At 37.2% G+C, this 19355-nt stretch overlaps 2 protein-coding genes across 3 annotated transcripts in view; one reads left to right on the top strand and one right to left on the bottom strand.

Moving 5' to 3' along the window:
* Nucleotides 1-718: 718 nt before the first annotated feature.
* Nucleotides 719-9592, bottom strand: Pno1 (partner of NOB1 homolog). Of its 2 annotated transcripts, XM_047523558.1 has the most exons (7): nt 9350-9592; nt 8971-9120; nt 6363-6446; nt 6123-6183; nt 5792-5909; nt 2114-2184; nt 719-1559 (listed from the first exon to the last, which is right to left on the bottom strand). In XM_047523558.1, exons 1-7 carry the CDS (start codon nt 9551-9553, stop codon nt 1492-1494), a joined length of 756 nt encoding a protein of 251 aa, XP_047379514.1. In that variant the 5' UTR covers nt 9554-9592; the 3' UTR covers nt 719-1491. The 2 variants fall into 2 exon arrangements, with proteins under 2 accessions (XP_047379514.1, XP_047379515.1); XM_047523559.1 differs by lacking the exon at nt 6363-6446.
* Nucleotides 9593-9943: 351 nt separating this feature from the next.
* The window catches only part of Dnaaf10 (dynein axonemal assembly factor 10), a 30396-nt gene continuing 20984 nt past the window's right edge, over nt 9944-19355 (top strand). The window contains exons 1-2 of the mRNA XM_047521845.1: nt 9944-10233; nt 16815-16915. Of these exons, the coding sequence (XP_047377801.1) occupies nt 10051-10233; nt 16815-16915 (284 nt within the window). The 5' untranslated portion in view covers nt 9944-10050. The remainder of the gene's footprint in view (nt 10234-16814; nt 16916-19355) is intronic.

Below are 19355 nucleotides of genomic sequence, written 5' to 3'. Positions count from 1 at the left end.
ACCCAAAAGTTTTCCAATCAAAATTATGCCCTTTACTTCTTGCCTCGGTTCCCAAAAAAACTAACAAAACATTTATAGTTGCCTAGTAATGATTCATTTCAATCCAACTGCTTGGAAAACTGGATTAAAGCTGTCAACTTTGTTTCCCAAAAAAGTATATATTAAGGAGTGTTGTTCCAGTGTTGAATGGGCAAAGGGTGGTGGTGGTGGGCAATACCTTTTAAAGACTGTACAGGCTTTAGTACTAAGAAAGTCAACGTACACTTGTTCAACAAGGCAAGTAAAGGATTCTGACACCTACGCACACTCTCCCCATGCCAATGGGTGGGACATTCTCAGCTGGATTTTGGTATGTAAGAATATTCCAACCAAAGTGATATAAAAAGTAGCTTGGGACAGTAACACATGTAACTGATAGAGAAGAAACAAAGCTTAGTAAGACCACATTTAATTCTTGAGTGAACTTCCTGATATTCCCATCATTAAAAGTTTTGGTCATTTTTCATTTGTACCACAGAATAGTTATGAGATAGATTCCGTCCTTTTAAAAATGAATAAAATAATCGGATCATAGACACTAGTTATTATTGTATTTGCAGAACAGTGGTTTTCTTGGGAGGATTTTTTGACTACTTCACCGATTAGGAGAAATACACCGAACATCTTAATGTCTGAATACTTTGTTAAATATTTAAAAAATGAAACTTTCACATCAACCTTGTGATGAAGGTCTTTAATTGTACAAACTTCAGAACTGGTATAAAAGATTAGCACTTACTGGTTCATATAGTATAGTCAAAATTGCTGCGTATGACCCGATTTTAAAGTATTCACATAATACCAATATTAAGGAAAGGTCATGATTCATATGTTATCTGAAATGATTCTTTTAATTATAATTTACAGAAATGTTTATAAATAAAAAATTAAAATTCATAGAGAACTGTTTAAGCAAGAAGTTTCCTCTAGATGAGAGAATTCCAAATTGCAAATCTGTTTTATGTGATTCAAAATAAAAATCATGATAAACTGCTAGTTGTGGTCACAGATCTGTAATTACAGCTACGTGAGACTCTGAGGCAGGAGGAGTGTAAGTCTGAGGCCAGCTTGGACAACTTAGGTAGATCCTATCTCAAAATTAAAAAAAAATAAATAATAATAATAAAGGGCTAGGGGTGTAGCTTAGTGGAAGAGTGTTTGTCTACTATGCATGAGGAATCTCTCAGTTCAATTCCCAGCATCAAAAGGAAAAAAAAAAAGCTAACATGTAGGTATAATTATAGAATTAGATTTTGACATTTAAATTATTCTAAAAGCTGTCCAGTGTGAATACTATTAAACCTTTGCTTTCTGTTTATACTTCTTGCTGAGAAAGGACCCAGGCTTAAAGTGATTGAAAAATATTTCACATGGTTTCATATGATCACCTTCAGAGTGTAAGGTCTTTTTCTTCAGAGTCCAAAGATAAGATAAAAAGTCTCTGATTTGAAATCAGAACCGATCTGCTGCTCTGCTAGCCACAGCTCGAATATTGCCATAAACCTTCGATGGAGGATTTCCTGTTTAAAAAAAAGTCTATAGTTACTGATATACTCACATAGATGCAACATGGGAAAAGGTTTGCAACCCTAATAAGACCAAGGACATTTTTAAAATTAGATCTATCTTATATCATGAAAAGAACCTACAGAAAAATATACCCAAATATTCTCAGAGTCAAAGGCACTGAATGTCAAGAAAATTCAAAAAGAAGCTCGACCCCAGCAACGGGAGAATCCCCAAGTTTTCTAAGCAACGTGGACTAAGGGAAATGAACTGACTGAGGTTGTTCAGCAGCTCCCCTGGTGCTCCCTATTCTGGAATGGTTTTTCTATGTACTTACTCAGTGGCCAGCACCAGAGATTTAAGTAATATTATCCAATAAAACCTTTTTCTTCTCTAGAGGACAAATGGAATCTCAGCAAAATATTTCTACATTTTTCTCTAGGTCCACATTTGCCAACTTCCAAGGGCTTCTCCACGGTATCCTTAATATTACCCTAAAACTTTGCAAATGTGGTTCGAGTTCCTAAATTCCCTATTCTTTCTAGAGAAAATACAAAAAAAGTACTACCTAGGATGAGATTGCAAATGGCAGTTCTTGCCATCTTGATGTTTTGAAAAGAGCCAAGGATGTGAACTTTCCTGAAAAAGATAAAATGAGACAAGTTAGCCACAAACAGCATTTCCTTACCTAAATCCTATAATCCAAAGACTGGAGAATCATGATAGATTCCCATTTCTACATGAAGGCACGGGTAATGGTCACACAACTCTGTAAACATCCTAAAGACTGAATTTTAAAAGTGAATTTTATGATATATGAATTATATCCCAACAAAAATTTAAAAAGACAAAAACTAAAAACAAAGATTTCTTTAACAATTTTTGTTACTAGGGCTACCATTAAGTGCTTTCATGTGCTAGGGCTTTATATACATAGTCTCATTTAATCATCACATGAGCTTTTATTAGGTAGAAGTTATTCCCATTGCATAGACAAGAAAGCACACGGGGCTGGGGAGATAGCTCAGTTGGTAGAGTGCTTGCTTTGTAAGCACAAGGCCCTGGGTTTGATCCCCAGCACCCAAAAAAAAAAAAGAAAAAAAGAAAAAGAAAGCATACTGACATACCTCCTCAAGTGAAGTCAAAGTTGCAAAGGAGAGAGAGACCAAGGATTTTCAACTGACTCAGCTATAGAATATATTGAAGACTGATTTCTATTTTCAGGGAACACTGACCCTGGTCTAATGAAAACCACAAAGTGGCTGTATGGGGAAGAATAAGTTGGAGTGCTAGCAAAGTTAAGTGTGTGCAGTGTGCACAGAAGAGGGTGTGAAAGAAAGCTATATTATCATCTTTCATCGCTGAAAAACTGACAAGCTGTATATAAGGAAGATATTTGGAAATAAAGAGATAAATTATTATTTTTTGAGAGTCTCACATTACCCAGGCTGGCCTCACATTCACCATCGCCTGCCTCAGCTTTCTGAGTAGCTAGGATAACAGGCACCTGCCATTGCACCTGGCTCAAGACAAATACATTTTAAAATTAGCTAAGAGAGATGAAACTGGTTCTACTGAAGAGGGCGAAATGGAGATAGGTGGTAGACATTTTTGGTTCTTCAAACTACATGTATATCACACTCATAAAAAATTTATTTAAAATGCAGCATGACAGAGGAGGAAATACAGAAAAAAGAACAAGTAAATTATGAGTACTTTTGTTTCTAAAATAACCAAACTAATGTGGGGAGTGGCAATAATAGCTGCAAAGGAATACAAATCTCAAGGCACGAAGGCAACAGTATTTCCCATCTGGTATTCAGAATACATCTGAAACAAATTGCTATTATTTTTATATATTGTTCATATTATACTGGTCTATGCCAGGTTATTAGTAATTCATTAAAACTAAAAGAATAAAATTATGGCATTTGCTGGTAAATGGATGGAGTTGGAGAATATCATGCTAAGTGAAATACCCAAGCCCCAAAAAACCAAAGGCCAAATGTTTTCTCTGATAAGTGGATGATACATAATGGGGGGAGGGGTGGAGGGTAAGAAAAGAACGGAGGCACTTTGGATTGTGTAGAGGGAAATGGGGTGGGAGGGAGTGGGGAAGGAAAGATAGTTGACTGAGACAGACTATTACCCTATGCACATGTATGATTACATGAATGGTGTGAATCTACATTGTGTACAACCATAGAAATGAAGTTATACGCCACTTGTGTACAATGAATCAAAATGCAATCTGTTAAAAAAAAATTAAAAATCAAAAAAACTAAAAACTACCACTTACAACTGCATAACAGTGTTTTATGCCTACTTTATAACATAAATTGTTAAACATGTGGATTTCTAATTAACCTATTTTCAGCAAAAGCTTATTAAAAAAAGCACATCTCTTAAGTTTCAAGTAGTTTGTAAATGAGTTTGTAACAAAAATAAAAAAGATACAGAAAGTAATTCTATTGGAACATTATTCATAATACCTCCCCAAATGAAATAACTCAAAACATCTATCAACTGTGAATGGATATACAAAATGTAATGTCTATGCAATGCAATAATACTTGGCAATAAAAAGGAACTTCTGATACACCTAACAATGGAGAAACCCAAAACATGCTAATTAAAAGAAGCCCAACACCAAAGCTTTTGTCTGTATATTTCCACTTACATGAATTTCTAGAAAGGAAAAAGTCAGTGATAGAAAGTAGAGCAGTGATTATCTGAAAGCCAAGAGAGGGAAGAGACATTGAAAAGATGCACAAAGGAACTCTGTGTATGATGAACTACAGAACTGTGGTGGGGCTACAGGTCTATACTACATTTGCCAACTCATTAAACCAGACATTTAAATAGGTGAATTTTATCATATACAAATTATGCCATAGTAAATGGTTTAAGTTCTAATTTAACACTACTAAATTTACAAATTAGAAATTTAACAATTACATTTAAGTCATAATTTCACAAGTAAATAATTTTTATCTTTGGAGCTCTAAATTAACAACTTTTAGGGTTATATTCAATATTTTAAAATGTGGTATCATTTCCACAGTTTTGAAATTTCCAGTATAAAACTATTCCATGGCTCCACATTTCAGACTCTAGGCTCACCCCAAAAAAGATTAAAAATAGAATACACCTGGCTTCAGGTAGCGGGCCACCAGCACAATATTGTAGTTATCTGGGCTGGGTGAGGTAGTGCACACTGGTAATCTCAGTTGCTGGGGAGGCTGAGGCAGGAGGATCTTGAGATTAAAGCCAGCCTCAGCAAAAGCAAGGGGCTCAGCAACTCAGTGAGACACTGTCTCTAAACAAAATACAAAATAGGGCTGGGGATGTGGCTCAGTGATTGAGTGGCCCTGAGTTCAATCCCTGGTAACCCTACACACACACACACACACACACAAAAAAAAAAAAAAAAAAAAAAAAAAAAATCATTGTAGTCATCTGTAAAGTAAAAAGTCTAAATTTTAGATCCTAAATAATGATGACCCTTTCAGTTTGAACAAACTTAAATGAAATTATTTCTGGATTTAGTTGCAAGCAGATCCCTCCTCCCCTTAGTCAACTGCTTCATTTCCCAACTTCATAGCATTATATAAACTTCGAGTCATGTTCCAGACCAGTACAATCCACAACCTGGCAACAGAGCAGATTCGACCTTAGAGAGGGGTAATCCCAGCTTTGCTTTTAGCACCTTTATCCTCATTAAGCTCATATCATCTTATTCATGTTAACATGTAACTGGTAGTTATTTTTACCCAGTGTGCAATACTCATCTTCCTTTTATGAAAGGATTTGAAATATAACTACACACACATATACATAAATCTACATATGTAGAATATAGGTTATATGTAAAATATAGGTGATATGTATTTTAAAGGAAAGCCTCACAATGGTTTGAAATACCTACTACATACTCTACCTTAATGAATAGGTTCTCTGATTTAAATCTTTTCCCTGATTTAAATCTTTATCTGCAATATGTTTTCTTTTAATAGTGATTCTAAATATTTCCCTTATTGCTAAAGGAGAAAAAAGCTAAAATTACTGAAATTTTCTCAACAAATTTAATCTTCTTTCAAAACATGACTATTCATTCAGAACCATACACTGACAAATATTTAGTGGCAACATTAAGCATAAAGTACAACTGTTATGACTTTTTTTGAAACTAATAAAAGATCAAATATAAATTATGATAATAATTTTCTCATGATCAGAAACTTACACATCAGCCAAAACTATCCGTGTCCGTGTTACATTCTCTATGGTGAATTTGGTTTTTCCTCCTTTGCCAGCAATTCTTCCTATTGCCCTTGACAGGTGGTCTCCCTTTAAAGGCTTAACTAGAGAAGAAAAGCAAGACCTCAGGCAGCAAGCTATTCCAGGGCATCATCCCATTCCACAGAAGTTTAATCATTAACCAAATTTCCCTACTAAATGACATAAAGTGCTAAAAACACAATTCTATTGATGCTATTAGAAAACTGAAAGTTACAACATGATACAAAGTCAGCAACAGAAAAGGACAGTATTTCAGGAGAAGACAACATGCTTACCATCTGTAATTTCAAAAGACTCTAGGAACAGGTCATCCAGTCTGATGAGGGCAAGTGCATCCTAGAATACAAAAATAAACACTGTGAAGGAATTCCCATTTAAACACCAAAAATGAGTGACAGGAACTAAAATTCAGACTCTATAGTTAGAAGGACAAAGTTTTAAAAATTGACCAATCTATTAAAATGTCCACAATGGAATTTTTCAGGTTCCCATTTAAATATCATGAAATCACTCACCTCTACCTGAAACCCAAGAATAAAGGCTTTCACAAAATCAGCTGCTTTTGTCAGAGCGCTAACATCTTTGGTTTCTTTACAAGTCTAGGTGGGGAAAAGGGTACAGAGGATAGTGAAAAAGAAAGCATTTTAACAAAATACTAAAAATAATTTTTCCCGTTATTATAATTCCATTCGCCACCATCCTTCTTCAGCATAGGCTATGACCCAGTTCTGGGGCATTGCCCTGAACTGGGCAGTTCCACCCAAAGACTGTCAAATGACTGAATGCACTGTATGACTGATCAGACTTCTGAGGTTAACACAATATTCCTGTGGCACAGCCCAAAGTATCACACTCTGAAAACCCTCAATCTTTTTCATCCCTTCAATGTCCAAGCTCATCACCTTCTTTTTCTCCTGAGAGCAGTCATCTCTGAAAGTTCTGACCCAATCTTCTTCAATTACCTACATGCTGATTGTCTTCCAATCAATAACTCTGGTACTAACTACTTGCATGCCTGGTACTGAAGGGGGAACCAAGAAAGGTTTAAGCAGGGATTCTGGCCTCAAATAATTTTTAACAGCAAATTAGCCACTATTCATAAAAATGTCTATTTAGTATGCTCTAAATAACATACTTGACACTATAGCTCTGATCTTTGTAACAACCTTGCAACCTTGAATGTTAAGCAATATACTTTCTTTTTTGTAATTACTAGGTATTGAACCCAGGGCCTTGTGCATGCTAGACAAGTGCTCTGCCACTGAGTTATATCATCAGACCTTAATATTTTTAATTGAGATAGGATCTTGCTAAGTTGCTCAGGCTGACTTTGAACTTGCAATTCTCCTGTCTTAGCTTCCTGAGTAGCTGTGATTACAGATGTCCATCACCATGTCTAGCTTAATATACTTCTATATGTTAAAAGACTAAAATACTAAAAAGTAAAAATAGATAAGATTGAAACACTGACTCTAAAACTATTACTTCTACTTTCCCACCCAGATTCACAATCTGTTTGAAGAGATCACATATTTGACAAATTTAAAACCATAGAAGACTGTATAATGGAAAGTATCCTACATTTTCACATTTAAAAACTAGACTACAGTTACAATCCTATATGATTTGGGGCAAGTCCCATATATACTCTAGGATTTAAGCTTGTAAAATAAGGTCAGAAAGGAAGGTCTTGTGTGGTTCCTACTAGCATTAAGTCACTTAGCCTGATGACTTTGGCCAAGATAATTAATTTCTTTGATGCTGTGTCCTTATACCTATAAGAGGGTAATATTATGACCTAACTCTTAGAGCTGCTGCCCTAAGGACCAAATTACACAGTGTGTGTCTGCTATATGGCAGCATCAATGTTAGTGGAATCCAAAGTGATGATCCTATAATAAATGAGAGCAAACACAATAAAAGCTTAGGCAAAGAAGAAAGAAGAGAAAATGAGTAAGGAGGCGAGGCCCTTTTTCAGAAAGCAAAGCAACCAAAAAGCATGTACAAAAAGAAATGGGGAGAGATGAACTCAACTGGGTCTCCTACTTGAAAGGCAGTGGAACACTTAACTTTTATCCTTTAGAAATGCCGAGGATGCCATGACATCAAAATATAAGTATTGTGGTCTGAGAAAATTAATCTGGCACAGAAGATAAAGTAGAGAAAGACCTAAAACAATGATGCAGGGGATTCTATAAGGAAACAAGAATTCTTCAAATGAAATCATAAATGCCTGAATGCAAATGATATTGGGAGCAAAGAGGGGTTCTACCATCACATCCTATGATATTTGAAACATACCAATTATTTACAGTAGTGTCTCTTTGTCCTGATGATGGTATAAGAATCCTCAGAAAGGAAAATATAATTAATGTTGGTCATTGATTCTGGTTCAAAATTGGGACCCAGAAAAGGAAGTCCAGAATCAACTAATGTTTAATGTTTAACTCCTGGACTGACACCATGGAATGACAACAAATGTATACATACATGTGTAAAATATTCATTCTCAAAGTAAAACACATCACGAGTACCATTAAAACATACAGTATATTGAGTCAGGCACAGAGGCTCATGCCTGTAATTTCAGTAGCTCAGGGCTGAGGCAAGAAGACTGCAAGTTCTAGGCTAGCCTCAGCAATTTATGGAGACCCAAGCAACTTAGTGAGATCCTATCTCAAAATTTTAAAAATGAAAAAGACTGGGGATGTGGCTCAGTGATGCAGCACTCCTGGGTTTAATCCACAGTACCAAAAATAAATAAATAAGCAAATAAATAAAGTGTTGTGTACTACAGCAAGGATTTAAATTTATTATTTATACACTTCTGGTATGGCACTCTCTTTACTCTGCTTTTCCTCAACACAGAACATTACAGAAGATACACACAGGCAGCCAGTATTTTGGTATGATCGCAGAATCAATTTTGGAATTCAATTTATATTTGTACTGAATGATGATTTTGAATACATTTGATAAGTTTAAACTCATTATGATATATTTAAAAACTGAAGAAAACTATTTAATGGAATAAGTCCTATGAAGGAAAATCTACTTGTACTTTTTCATTCCTTGAGTACTGAAAAACTTGGTGTATCCCCAAATAGGTGACATTCTCCTTACCCTGATTTCTACATTTCTTGATTTCAAGTTAAAGCGTATCTGAAGTCCCAAATGTTCTACAATAGGAGTAAATATCTTCATCCAGTTTTCTTTCAATGGTGTGTATCTGTTCGCTGGGACTGGAATTTTCCGTGTTTCTTCTTTTCCACCCTGCAGTTAAAAAACGAAACAAAACAAAATAAAACTCGGGGCCACGTGTGGAGAAATGTGGGTGTGGGGTAGAGTTATAAAATGACAGCAGACCTACAAAATGCTGCTCTTTAAAACAGTTAAACTTCAGAAGAGTCACTTCTCCAAAAACCTCACGGCAGCAGAACCCTCACAGCTTCAACAACATCCAGAGGCTACCAGCCAGACCCGCCACTGCCCCCTCCAGTACCAGAAGTCCGTCCCCGGAGAGGGGCGGGAAGACGGGCCTCTTCGCCGGTCGGGCCTCCTCGGTGTCCATGCGGCCCGCGTCCCCGCTCTCCCCTGCTGCGGACAGTTGCGCTGCCTGTCGTTTCTTCGCCCGCCGGCCTCCCTTGCTGATGACTTGAGTGAAGCCGTCTTCAGCCCCAGCGGTCTGGGTCTCCATCTCGGCCATCTTCACAGTCTGGCCAGAGCTTCCAACTCTAACACGTGCGCTGCTGCACTGCGCAAGCGCACGGCGCAGGAGCCGGCCTCCGCTAATCAACATCGGGGCTCCGCCCCCTTTCTAGGAGGTCCCACGCCGAGGTCCTGAAGTAGAATCTGGGAGAGCGTATGCCTGAGCTATCGTAAAATATGCCTGATTCTTAGGGTGCCTTCCAGCCGCTCAACTCACAGCCAAGCCACTTAATAACCTCTAATATATATATGTGCGAGGGTAGTTGGTCAAAGCGATAAATAATTTGTTGTGTCTGTGGAAAAACGTCTCGTGCGATCTCAGAAGCACATCTGTCATTTTCGGAGACAGCTAAGTCCAAATTGTTAGGGCTTCTGGAGACCAAGTACGGCTAGCGGGAAGGACAAACTGTCTTTAATGTTTGGAGTCTGGTTTCCAAGTTAGTTTTTTGTCAGAGTCTGGGTGTGGCTGTTGTTAGAAGTGGAATTAGATAAACCATGTCAGCTTTTGAGAAGCCTCAGATCATCTCCCACATCCAGAAGGGCCTCAACTACACGGTGTTTGACTGTAAGTGGGTGCCCTGCAGCGCCAAATTTGTGACTATGGGCAATTTCGCACGGGGCACCGGCGTCATTCAGCTGTACGAGATCCAGCACGGCGACTTGAAGCTGCTTCGAGAGGTGGGTGCCGGGCCGAGACGACCCAATTCCAGGCTATGGACTGCCGTAGGGGGCGAGTGCATTTCCTGGGATCTACATTCCTCTTTGCCACAACCTTCGTCCTCCGTTCCCCCAAAGCATAGCTTGAGCTGTGCGGGACGAGAGAAGTTGATTGCAGATTGAGAAATGCTTCGGATTTAAAGCTTGTCTTTCAAGTCCTGAATGATCCGCAGGCCAGTACCTACACGCCCTGCCAACCCCTTCCCTCCAAGCCCAGTGCAGGAAAGCGCTAGGTCTATTGGAAGTGACGTTAAGATTTCGTAAGTAATTCAGGACTAGGCATTTTGCGATTGTTTGTAGAGAATATTTTAGTAGGAACAGGTATTAAATGATCGTTCATGCAAGTAGAACCAAAACAGGTACCAGGATACCTGCAGTGTAGTTGAAAGAGAAACCATACACTTTTCATTCTTTCAACTAGTATCAACGGAGTACCTGGTATTCCCAGGCATGTGAGTGGCACTGTCGCCTGTCCCATGGTGTTTATTTTCTGGGGGAAGAGATAATCAGTTAAATACGAACCAAGATGCATAAATCAAACCGAGTTCTCTAACGCAAACAAACGCGGTTCTATGAGAATAAAAACAGATTTGAACTGAGTAGAAGCTATCTAGGCCAAGCTAGGAATAGAGAGTAACGTTTCCATAGGAAACAGCATGTGTGGAAGCTCAGTGATGGGAGATGGTTCATATCCTTGAGAAATAAGTGTGGTAAGCAGGAACCAGACGTTGCAAGATCTGTAGAACATTTAAAAATATATCCCTTTTAAAAGAAAAAAAATAGGACATCATTGCAGGGCAAGACCAGATTTACAAGTTTTGTAAAGATCACTAATGAAAGAATTAGAGAATTATGACAGTAGCATTTACAATTGGTTTTTGGAGACAGGTTCAGGTTCTTGCTATATTGCCCAGTCTGGCTTTGAATTTGGGATCCTTTCGGCCTCCTGAGTAGCTGTAACTATACAAGCACACAATACCATGCCAGACTAATAATTAGCATTTTATAGCTGTTTACAATTTTAAAAATATCTTTTTTTTTTTTTTTTTTTTTTTGCGGTGCTGGGGATCGAACCCAGGGCCTTGTGCTTGCAAGGCAAGCACTCTACCGACTGAGCTGTATCTCCCCAGCCCATAAAAATATCTTGATTTGGTTTCCTGAAAAAAAATTATCAGCCTTAATCAGTTGCATGCATAGGGTTTTAGTAGACTACCACTGCAGGGAAAGTTGAGAACTCCAGGGATCAAAGACTAGGGAGAGAACCGACTTGGAGGAGATAGGAGTTAAATGAGTAGGTAAAGGATGAATACCTTTTGGATAGGCCAGCTTAGGTTAGAAGATAGTTGTGGTGCTGCCTACTTTAAACTTTCCTGAGTGCCTGTTTTCTTGTTCAGTTTGTTCTCTAGCCAGGCATTCTACTCAGAGTTTCCAAACATGGCTGTTTTCTACCTTTCTTTATGTTCTTCATGACTTAGCTTCCAGTTTTTTTGGTTTTTTGTTTTTTAGTTATTGGGGATTGAACCCAGGGGCACTTTACCACTGAACCACATCCCCAATCCTTTTTATATATATTTTTTGAGACAGGGTCTCATTAAGTTGCTGAGGGCCTGGCTAAGTTACTGAGGCTGACCTTGAACTTGTGATCCCCTTGTCTCAGCCTCCTGAGTTGCTGTATTAGTGCACCACCATGCCTGGCACCTGTTGCTGTTCCACTGTCCAATTCAGATTTTCTGATGTGTGAAGACCTTCCTGATCCCCACACAAAGTAACTTTTCTTTACATTGCATTCCTGTAATACTTATCATCCTTATTATCTGTGCCAGAAATATCCATTCTGAGCCATTTCAGTCTAACTGGATTTTAAACTCCTGGAGAGTAGGACAATGTGTTTCTTTAGTGTGGTTTATAAGGAGCAACTGCTCAATAAATTATTTGTTAAAAGATTGGTTGAATGTATGTCTATAAATGGGATATAAGTTGGGAATTTTCAATATTGATTTAGTGATTATTAGTCAAGTTGGAATGAGGGGCTTGAACAAATGGGAAACATTGAAATACCACAAACTTAAAAGTGAAGTATTAGGAATAAGTGCTAAATTGGAGTTCAACCAAAGAGCATTTATAGACTTATGATCTTTTTATTAATAAGAATTAGGATTTGTACATATTTCAGTTATACACTTATTCCAGCAAGTGAAACAGTATTCTTTGTCTCTTAGAGTTTCTAGAGAATTCTAGCAAATAACTTTTTAACTAAAGGAGTATCTGTTCATAATAGAACACTTAGAAAATATAGATAGGAAAAAGAAGGAAGTATCACCCATGATCCCAATCTCAGGAATAACCACTTTTAAAAATTTCACCTGAATCCTTTATGTCTTTTTTTGTACAAGTTACTGAGAACTTTCTCTTTCAAGATACTATGCTAATAAAAGGACCAAAGGTACTTGGGAGTTGAGTCCCTTCTCCTAAAACACATACTGCCTAAAAGGGGAATAATGCAAACAGACTATGCATTTAGGAACTTTAGTTATATTTAGCAGTAGTGGTGCAATGGAAAAGAAACAGGGTAAGTACAGGTTCTGTGACTCTCATCCCTTACTGTGCACCAGTATCATCTGGGTGTGTTTCGTTGCTGTTATTGTTTATGTGTGAGCATGTTTTAAAATGTTGATGCCTTGGTCCTACCCTTAAAAATTCTTGGTGCAGAGGTAGTCTGTGGCATCTAATTTAGACTAAGGTCTCGATATTGTTTCTTTTTCCTTTCTTTTCTACCAGGTAATTCTAAACCATTGGACCAGATGGATAATTTATTAAAAGTTTAGAAAACATACTTGATTTATCATGTTAGAGCTACCCCAAGACATGCTCCAAAGCCTATGCATCTAAGACTAGGTACAAAGGAAGCAAGTCAGTCTTTGTTTATATGGCCCTTGTCTCATTACTCCAAGGACTGATAGGGAACGGAGGGCAGGGCCTCCAAATACAGTTGAAAAGTTTGTGGCACAACATCAAATATGTATAGCCAGTGTTCTCATCTCTTTTCCCTTCAACAAGTCTTCCCTATGTGAGATTTCGTCAGTTTATAAAGTGCCACTTTTTTCTAATTGGCACAAAAATACCATATGGACAGGGATGACCCTGAAAAATGAAATCACAGTTGTGGATGTTTATACTATAAAAATTAGTAGTAAACTAATAAAGGTCTGCTTTTTTAATCCCCCATGCTGAATTCATTGCTTATTAGCATTTGGTTGACTAAACCTTTTAATGTTAATTAAGTAGTGCCAGGATGTGGAGGAGGAAATACTGACAAGCTGTACTAGACCCACCCACAGACAGAACAAAAATAACTTGCATGGGAATTATCGATCATGGGCTTCTGTAATCATGTTAGCGTATAATTGTAGCAAAGAATACCAAAAGCTAGATCAGGTAAACCATCACTGAACGTCATTTTCAGTATCATATATATATATATGGCAAAAATTATTTGTATTTACTGTTTTCTTGTGAAAGAATCTTAGACCAAAATAAAGAATCTAAAGAATCTTAGACCAAATAATCTCCATTTAATTTTAACCATCAGTTTTCTGGCAAAAAAAAAAAAAAAAAAAAAAAATTAAGTTACTGACAAATTCTGTGCATCTTTTCTTTTCCTTAGCTAAAATATTTGACAGAATTAGAGAGGGAGGATTTTCGTGGACTATAAAAAATTAGTTTCAATAGCGTCCTCTCAGTTTAGTTGCTGTTATGTTTTCCATGAACATCTGAGGAAAAAGAAACACGTCTGCTTTTAGAAGTCTGTTATGTCACAGAGCTCAGCCCTTCTATGCAAAGTGCAGCCCTTGCTGCATGCAGAAGACAAGGTGTTAATATATTTTAATTTGCTTTTAATATAGTTCAATTTGATTCTTGCACAACAGATCATTTGTATCTATATAACTGTGTTTCTTTGATACAAAAAGAATATGAGGGAGCATAATAATACCATATGCTGGTCTTGTAAAGGTCTGAATGAGAGCAAGGTGTGATGGCCCGTGCCTATAACCTCAGTGACTCAGGAGGCTGAGGCAGGAGGATCACAAGTTCAAGGCCAGCCTTGGAAACTTAGATTCTGTCTCAAAATTTTATAAATATATAAAAAGGACTGGGGATATTGCTCAGTGGTAAAGCACACTTGGATTTAATCCCCAGTTCCTCTCCCAAAAAAGACACAAGTGAATGTAAAAAACAGGATATCTGAATGTAGGTTTAATTCATTCCTGTGACATTTAGCTCACCAATTCATTTTAAGACTGGCACATTTATTTGGTATTTCGAATATGACTCTCACGTTTACAGAATAGGGGTTATATAATAATAAAATTGTTGTTTAATGAATTCATACATAGACCTGGAGTAGCCTTCTTTGATAGAAAGAACTTGGAGACTACCTGGCACTTGGGACCTAAGTTTCGTTCTGCTGAAGCTGTTTCCTCATCGTGAAAGTTGTGTTCCCAACACTTAGCTTACAGGTGTTATCAAGAGAAAGGATGGTCTCTTCTGGAAGAACGTCTAGAACAGCACCTAATATGTAGGTGTTTGATATATGGATGGTATTTTCAGGATTGCATGTAATGATTACTAGAAACTGCTTCATAGCTGTGGCACATGAAGACCTGCTGGGAGAAAAGGGAAGGAAAAAGAAGTGAGATCCAGCATTGGTTTCTCTCTCCTCAGCACCAGGGCTGAGGGACTAGTAGATGTTCATGTATACCTTCATTCAAAAAGTGGTGAGCACCCACTAGGTGTTCAACAAATGAGAGAAGTTCCTGTTCTCATGGGATTCACATTCTAGAAAGGAAGGATATAGATAATTCAATGAATAAAATATTGTAGTTGGTAAGTACAATAAAGATTAAGTAGGGTGAGAGATGGTGATCTGGGTTTTCCACTTAAGGTTGGAGGGGCAGTGAAGGTCACTTTGAGGACGTTGCATTTGAACTGAAATCTGAATGAGGAGAAGGAGGGAGGCATGATGATCTGGGGAAAGAGCAGCCCAAGCAGTGGAAAGAATAAATGCAAATGCCCTTGCATAGAAATAACCTTGGTGCGTCTGAAGAACCCAGAAAACTGATTGGTGTGACTGGAGTGCAGTAAAAAGAAAGGGAGAAGCAGGACACAGTCACAGACAGGTGGGGGCAGATTGCAAAGCATTTTGTATATTTGGTATCTCATAGGACTTGTTACCACTTGGTGAGCCTGTGCCTCTTAAACTTAGACATATTTTACTTCTTTCCTTACTTTTGGAATCTATGCAGTGATAAAGGTGAAAATATCTAGTATAAGTCCTGTTATATATGAGTATCAGAGAATCTATACTTTGTGGTACTCTTGGAGACATCATGGAATATTGGAGTAGTTTGTTCTGTCTCAGCAGAAGGAAATAAACCTAAATATGCAGAAAATGGTCTAGAAGGGTGAGGATTATTTTTGAAAAATATAAAAAGTATTCATTTTTTTCCCATTTTTCTTTTGGTTGAATTTCTGTAGGGAATGTGTTGCTTTTGTAAGCATGAAGAATTTTCAATTGGAAAGGTCGTAAGAGAATAAGTGAATAGTTTTGTCTCATTGAGGCTGACAATTAATAGGAGGTGTTATAGGTCAAGAGTTGTGGTATGGAGCAGGCATCAGTAGTAGCCTTATCGAATTCCAGATTCCAGAGTTTCCAGGGGCCAAAGCAGCAGGAAAAACAGTTTTACTCACGTGATTATATACAACACTTGGAGGAATAGCCTTTTAAATGAAAGAAATCTCAAAAGATTGACTAATCCATACTAACAATCTTGTCTTGGTACACACAGGTGTACAAATCTCTTTGCATTAAAAAGTTCCCAGAGCCGGGCTTGGTGGTGTGTACCTGTAATCCCAGTAGCTGGGGAGGCTGAGGCAGGAGGATCATGAGTTCAAACCCAGCCTCAGCAATAGTAAGGCACTAAGCAACTCAGTGAGACCCTGTCTCTAAATAAAATACAAAATACGACTGGGGATGTGGCTCAGTGGTTGAGTGCCTCTGAATTCAGTACCCAGTCTACCACCACCCGCCAAAAAAAGTTCCCAGAGCAAGTGGGACATAAGCATCTTCAGTTTTTAGGACTGTGCAGGGAAAACTATAAGACACATAAATGTCTTTGTTTCTGCAGCCATCTGGAAAGAATAGTATCTCCATTATGGTCTCATTTCCACTGAGGATCTTAAAGAATATCACATTAAATGCTGACACTCATATTTGCAAACCAGTTGAGATGGCAGAGTTGTAAGCATTTGAATGTCTCATTAGAGAGATAAGAAAAGCAAATTAAAACTCTTTGACAGTTATATACTTTTAAATTAGGGAAAATGGCTAAAGAAAGAATATGATAATTTTTAATCAGAAAATGTTTTAATTGCCTTTTATATTATGCGTCTTATTTAAACCCCATAATAGAGCCATAAATGTTGTGGATTATAAATAACTGCTTACATAAATAATGTTTTCTCTCTTCCCTGCTGCTATCAAGATTGAAAAGGCCAAACCCATTAAATGTGGAACATTTGGTGCAACATCTTTACAGCAGAGATATTTAGCTACTGGAGATTTTGATGGAAACCTTCATATATGGTAAGATTATTTAATCAGTATTCAGACAGATATGCACTTTCTTTGATTGTCTTACTACTCTTCCTCAGAAGGCATTCTATTTGTAAAATGTTAATTTTAATCATAAAAGTATGGAAATCCTTTTTAACATACATTTCTAAATTTCACATGGAAAATCCACTGAAAACCTATTTTCATTTAGATATTTTGAATAATATTTTCAATATTTATTTCCTCACATGCTGTTCGTTGCTTGCATTTAATGCCCTTTTCCTGTTAAGGATACAGTATACAAGAAAACACATATATAACATTGAAAATTTCTTGTTTATATTTCAGCAGAAGACTTGGCATTACAGAATGATGCATTGAGTTTTTGTTTAATTTTTAATCATTTAAAGTTTGCCCTTTTTGTGTGGGTGTGCAGTGCTAGAGATTGAACCCTGAGCCTCCTGCATGTTAAGCATAAAGTTTGCTCTTTTTTTTTATTTTTAAAAATGCTTTAACATTTAAGCACAACTTTTTAGGAACACATCTGTTGAACAAATCAAGGTAAACCTGTTTTGAACAAGCATAATCACAATTGTTGCCAAATGCCTTTAATTTTTATGTCTTACCTACAGCTACTTCTTCATATTTAGAGTTAAATGAATTGAAATTCCTCTTTAATTACTCCTCAGGAAAATCTGTTATTTTGATTGTTTAAGTATACAGTAGTGCTCCAGGAAAAACTACATTTCCCACATCCTGGGGAGGGGTACTGGGTATTGAACCCAGGAATACTGTACCACTGAGGTATACCCCTCCCTTTTAATGTTTTGAGACATGATCTTACCAAGACATGATCTTTGCAAGTTGCATAGCTGGAATGTGGAATCCTCCTGCCTCGATTTTCTGAGTTGCTGGGATTACAGGCATGCACCTTGTGTCCAGCCCTTCATTGTGAGTTTTTTGTTTTTGTTTTTGTTTTGTGGTGCTGGAGTTGAACCCAGTGCTTTGTGCAGGTGAGGCAAGCACTCTACCAACTGAGCTGTATCCCCAGCCTTTCATTGTGTTTTCTAATATGACCTTTGTTGAGTCTCACTTAGACTGTGCTTCTTTATCTTAAGATCATAACATAAAACAGAATGAAACTGATTTCCCCTTGCTTCAACTGCTTAGTAATTAAATTAGCATTTAGTCATCATTTCTTATATACTGTATCATATATTTTCAAAGAAATTGGGAAAAAAACCAGTTTGGTTTTCTTTTTTAATATTATTTTAGTTGCCAGTGGACCTTTATTTTATTTATTTATATTTAGTGTTGAGACTCAAACCCAGTGCCTCATGCATGCTAGGGAAATGCTCTACCACCGATCCACAACTCCAGCCCCTGGTTGTTTTTTTTTTTTTTTTTTTTTTTCAAAATAAATATTTTTCAATACAAGAACATGTAACAACACTGTTGACCATCTCCCTAACAGTTTCCTAGTTTAGTACAAATATTACCAACTTGTTTTCATTGGTAAGTCTTTAATTTCATGTTTAAAACAAGTCTCATTTTAAAGTCTGTAAAAATTGTGAAACAGTTCTTTTAAGTGGAATTACAATCCTGTTTTGTCTTTTGATTCTTTCATAATGATGGTATAAAGTTAAACATCTTCTCTAAACTAGGCCAAACTAACTCAAATATTTAAAAAAAATATCTTGTTTTAGTTGTAGGTGTACACAATACCTTTATTTTGTTTTTTATGTGGTGCTAAGGATCAAACCCAGGGCCTTATGCATGCTAGGCGAGCACTCTACCACTGAGCCACAGCCCCAGCCCTCAAAATGTTTTTAGTGAGGTTTTACTAATCTTGATCTAATAAATTGAGATTACATTTCATAAATAGTCACCTTTTTAAAATATATGTTCTTGAAAATTGACTTACTAAGAAAAATGTGGAAAGAAGCTACCATATAAAAGCAAAAGGAAGAGGGAAATGGAGGGAGGCGATAAAGGGCTGTGTGAGCATGACCTTGGCCAGCCATTCATCACCCAGCCAGCTAGTGTAGACATAAGCACTGGTGGAAGTTGGCACCTGACTGCCCTTTTCTGCACTAACTTTGAATAGATGAACTGCAGCCAGGTGGGGTACAGTTATTGTGACAAACATGAGGAACCATTAAAAACTATGTCACTGGATGAAAATCAGTATGACATTCAGTGAGAAAGAATACATTATGGGCTGGGGATATAGCTCAGTTGGTAGAGTGCTTGCCTCTCAAGCATAAGGCCCTGGGTTCGATCTCTAGCACCGCAAAAAAAAAAAAAAAAAAAAAAGAATACATTATAAAGTGAGGAACATATACAAAGTAAACACTGCTATTACTTTATCCTTCAAAAGGGTTTCAGGATCAAACTACCAAGACTGACTTTGGAAGCATTCTAAATCATTTGAATTTGCTCTAGATTTAAAGTGGTGGCTATCAGACTG

This window comes from Sciurus carolinensis, chromosome 13 (genome assembly GCF_902686445.1).
Source record: "Sciurus carolinensis chromosome 13, mSciCar1.2, whole genome shotgun sequence".
NCBI classification, from domain to species: domain Eukaryota; kingdom Metazoa; phylum Chordata; class Mammalia; order Rodentia; family Sciuridae; genus Sciurus; species Sciurus carolinensis.
This window is presented reverse-complemented; position numbering and strand designations above follow the sequence as displayed.

Excerpts from the sequence above, each read along its gene's own strand:
- Pno1 (XM_047523558.1), bottom strand. The coding sequence starts at position 9,553 with ATGGCCGAGATGGAGACCCAGACCGCTGGGGCTGAAGACGGCTTCACT. Across the intron at positions 6,184-6,362 it reads TTCTTGGGTTTCAGGTAGAG|GATGCACTTGCCCTCATCAG; the intron begins GTGAGTGATTTC and ends TTTGTATTCTAG. Across the intron at positions 5,910-6,122 it reads GTCTTTTGAAATTACAGATG|TTAAGCCTTTAAAGGGAGAC; the intron begins GTAAGCATGTTG and ends TTTCTTCTCTAG.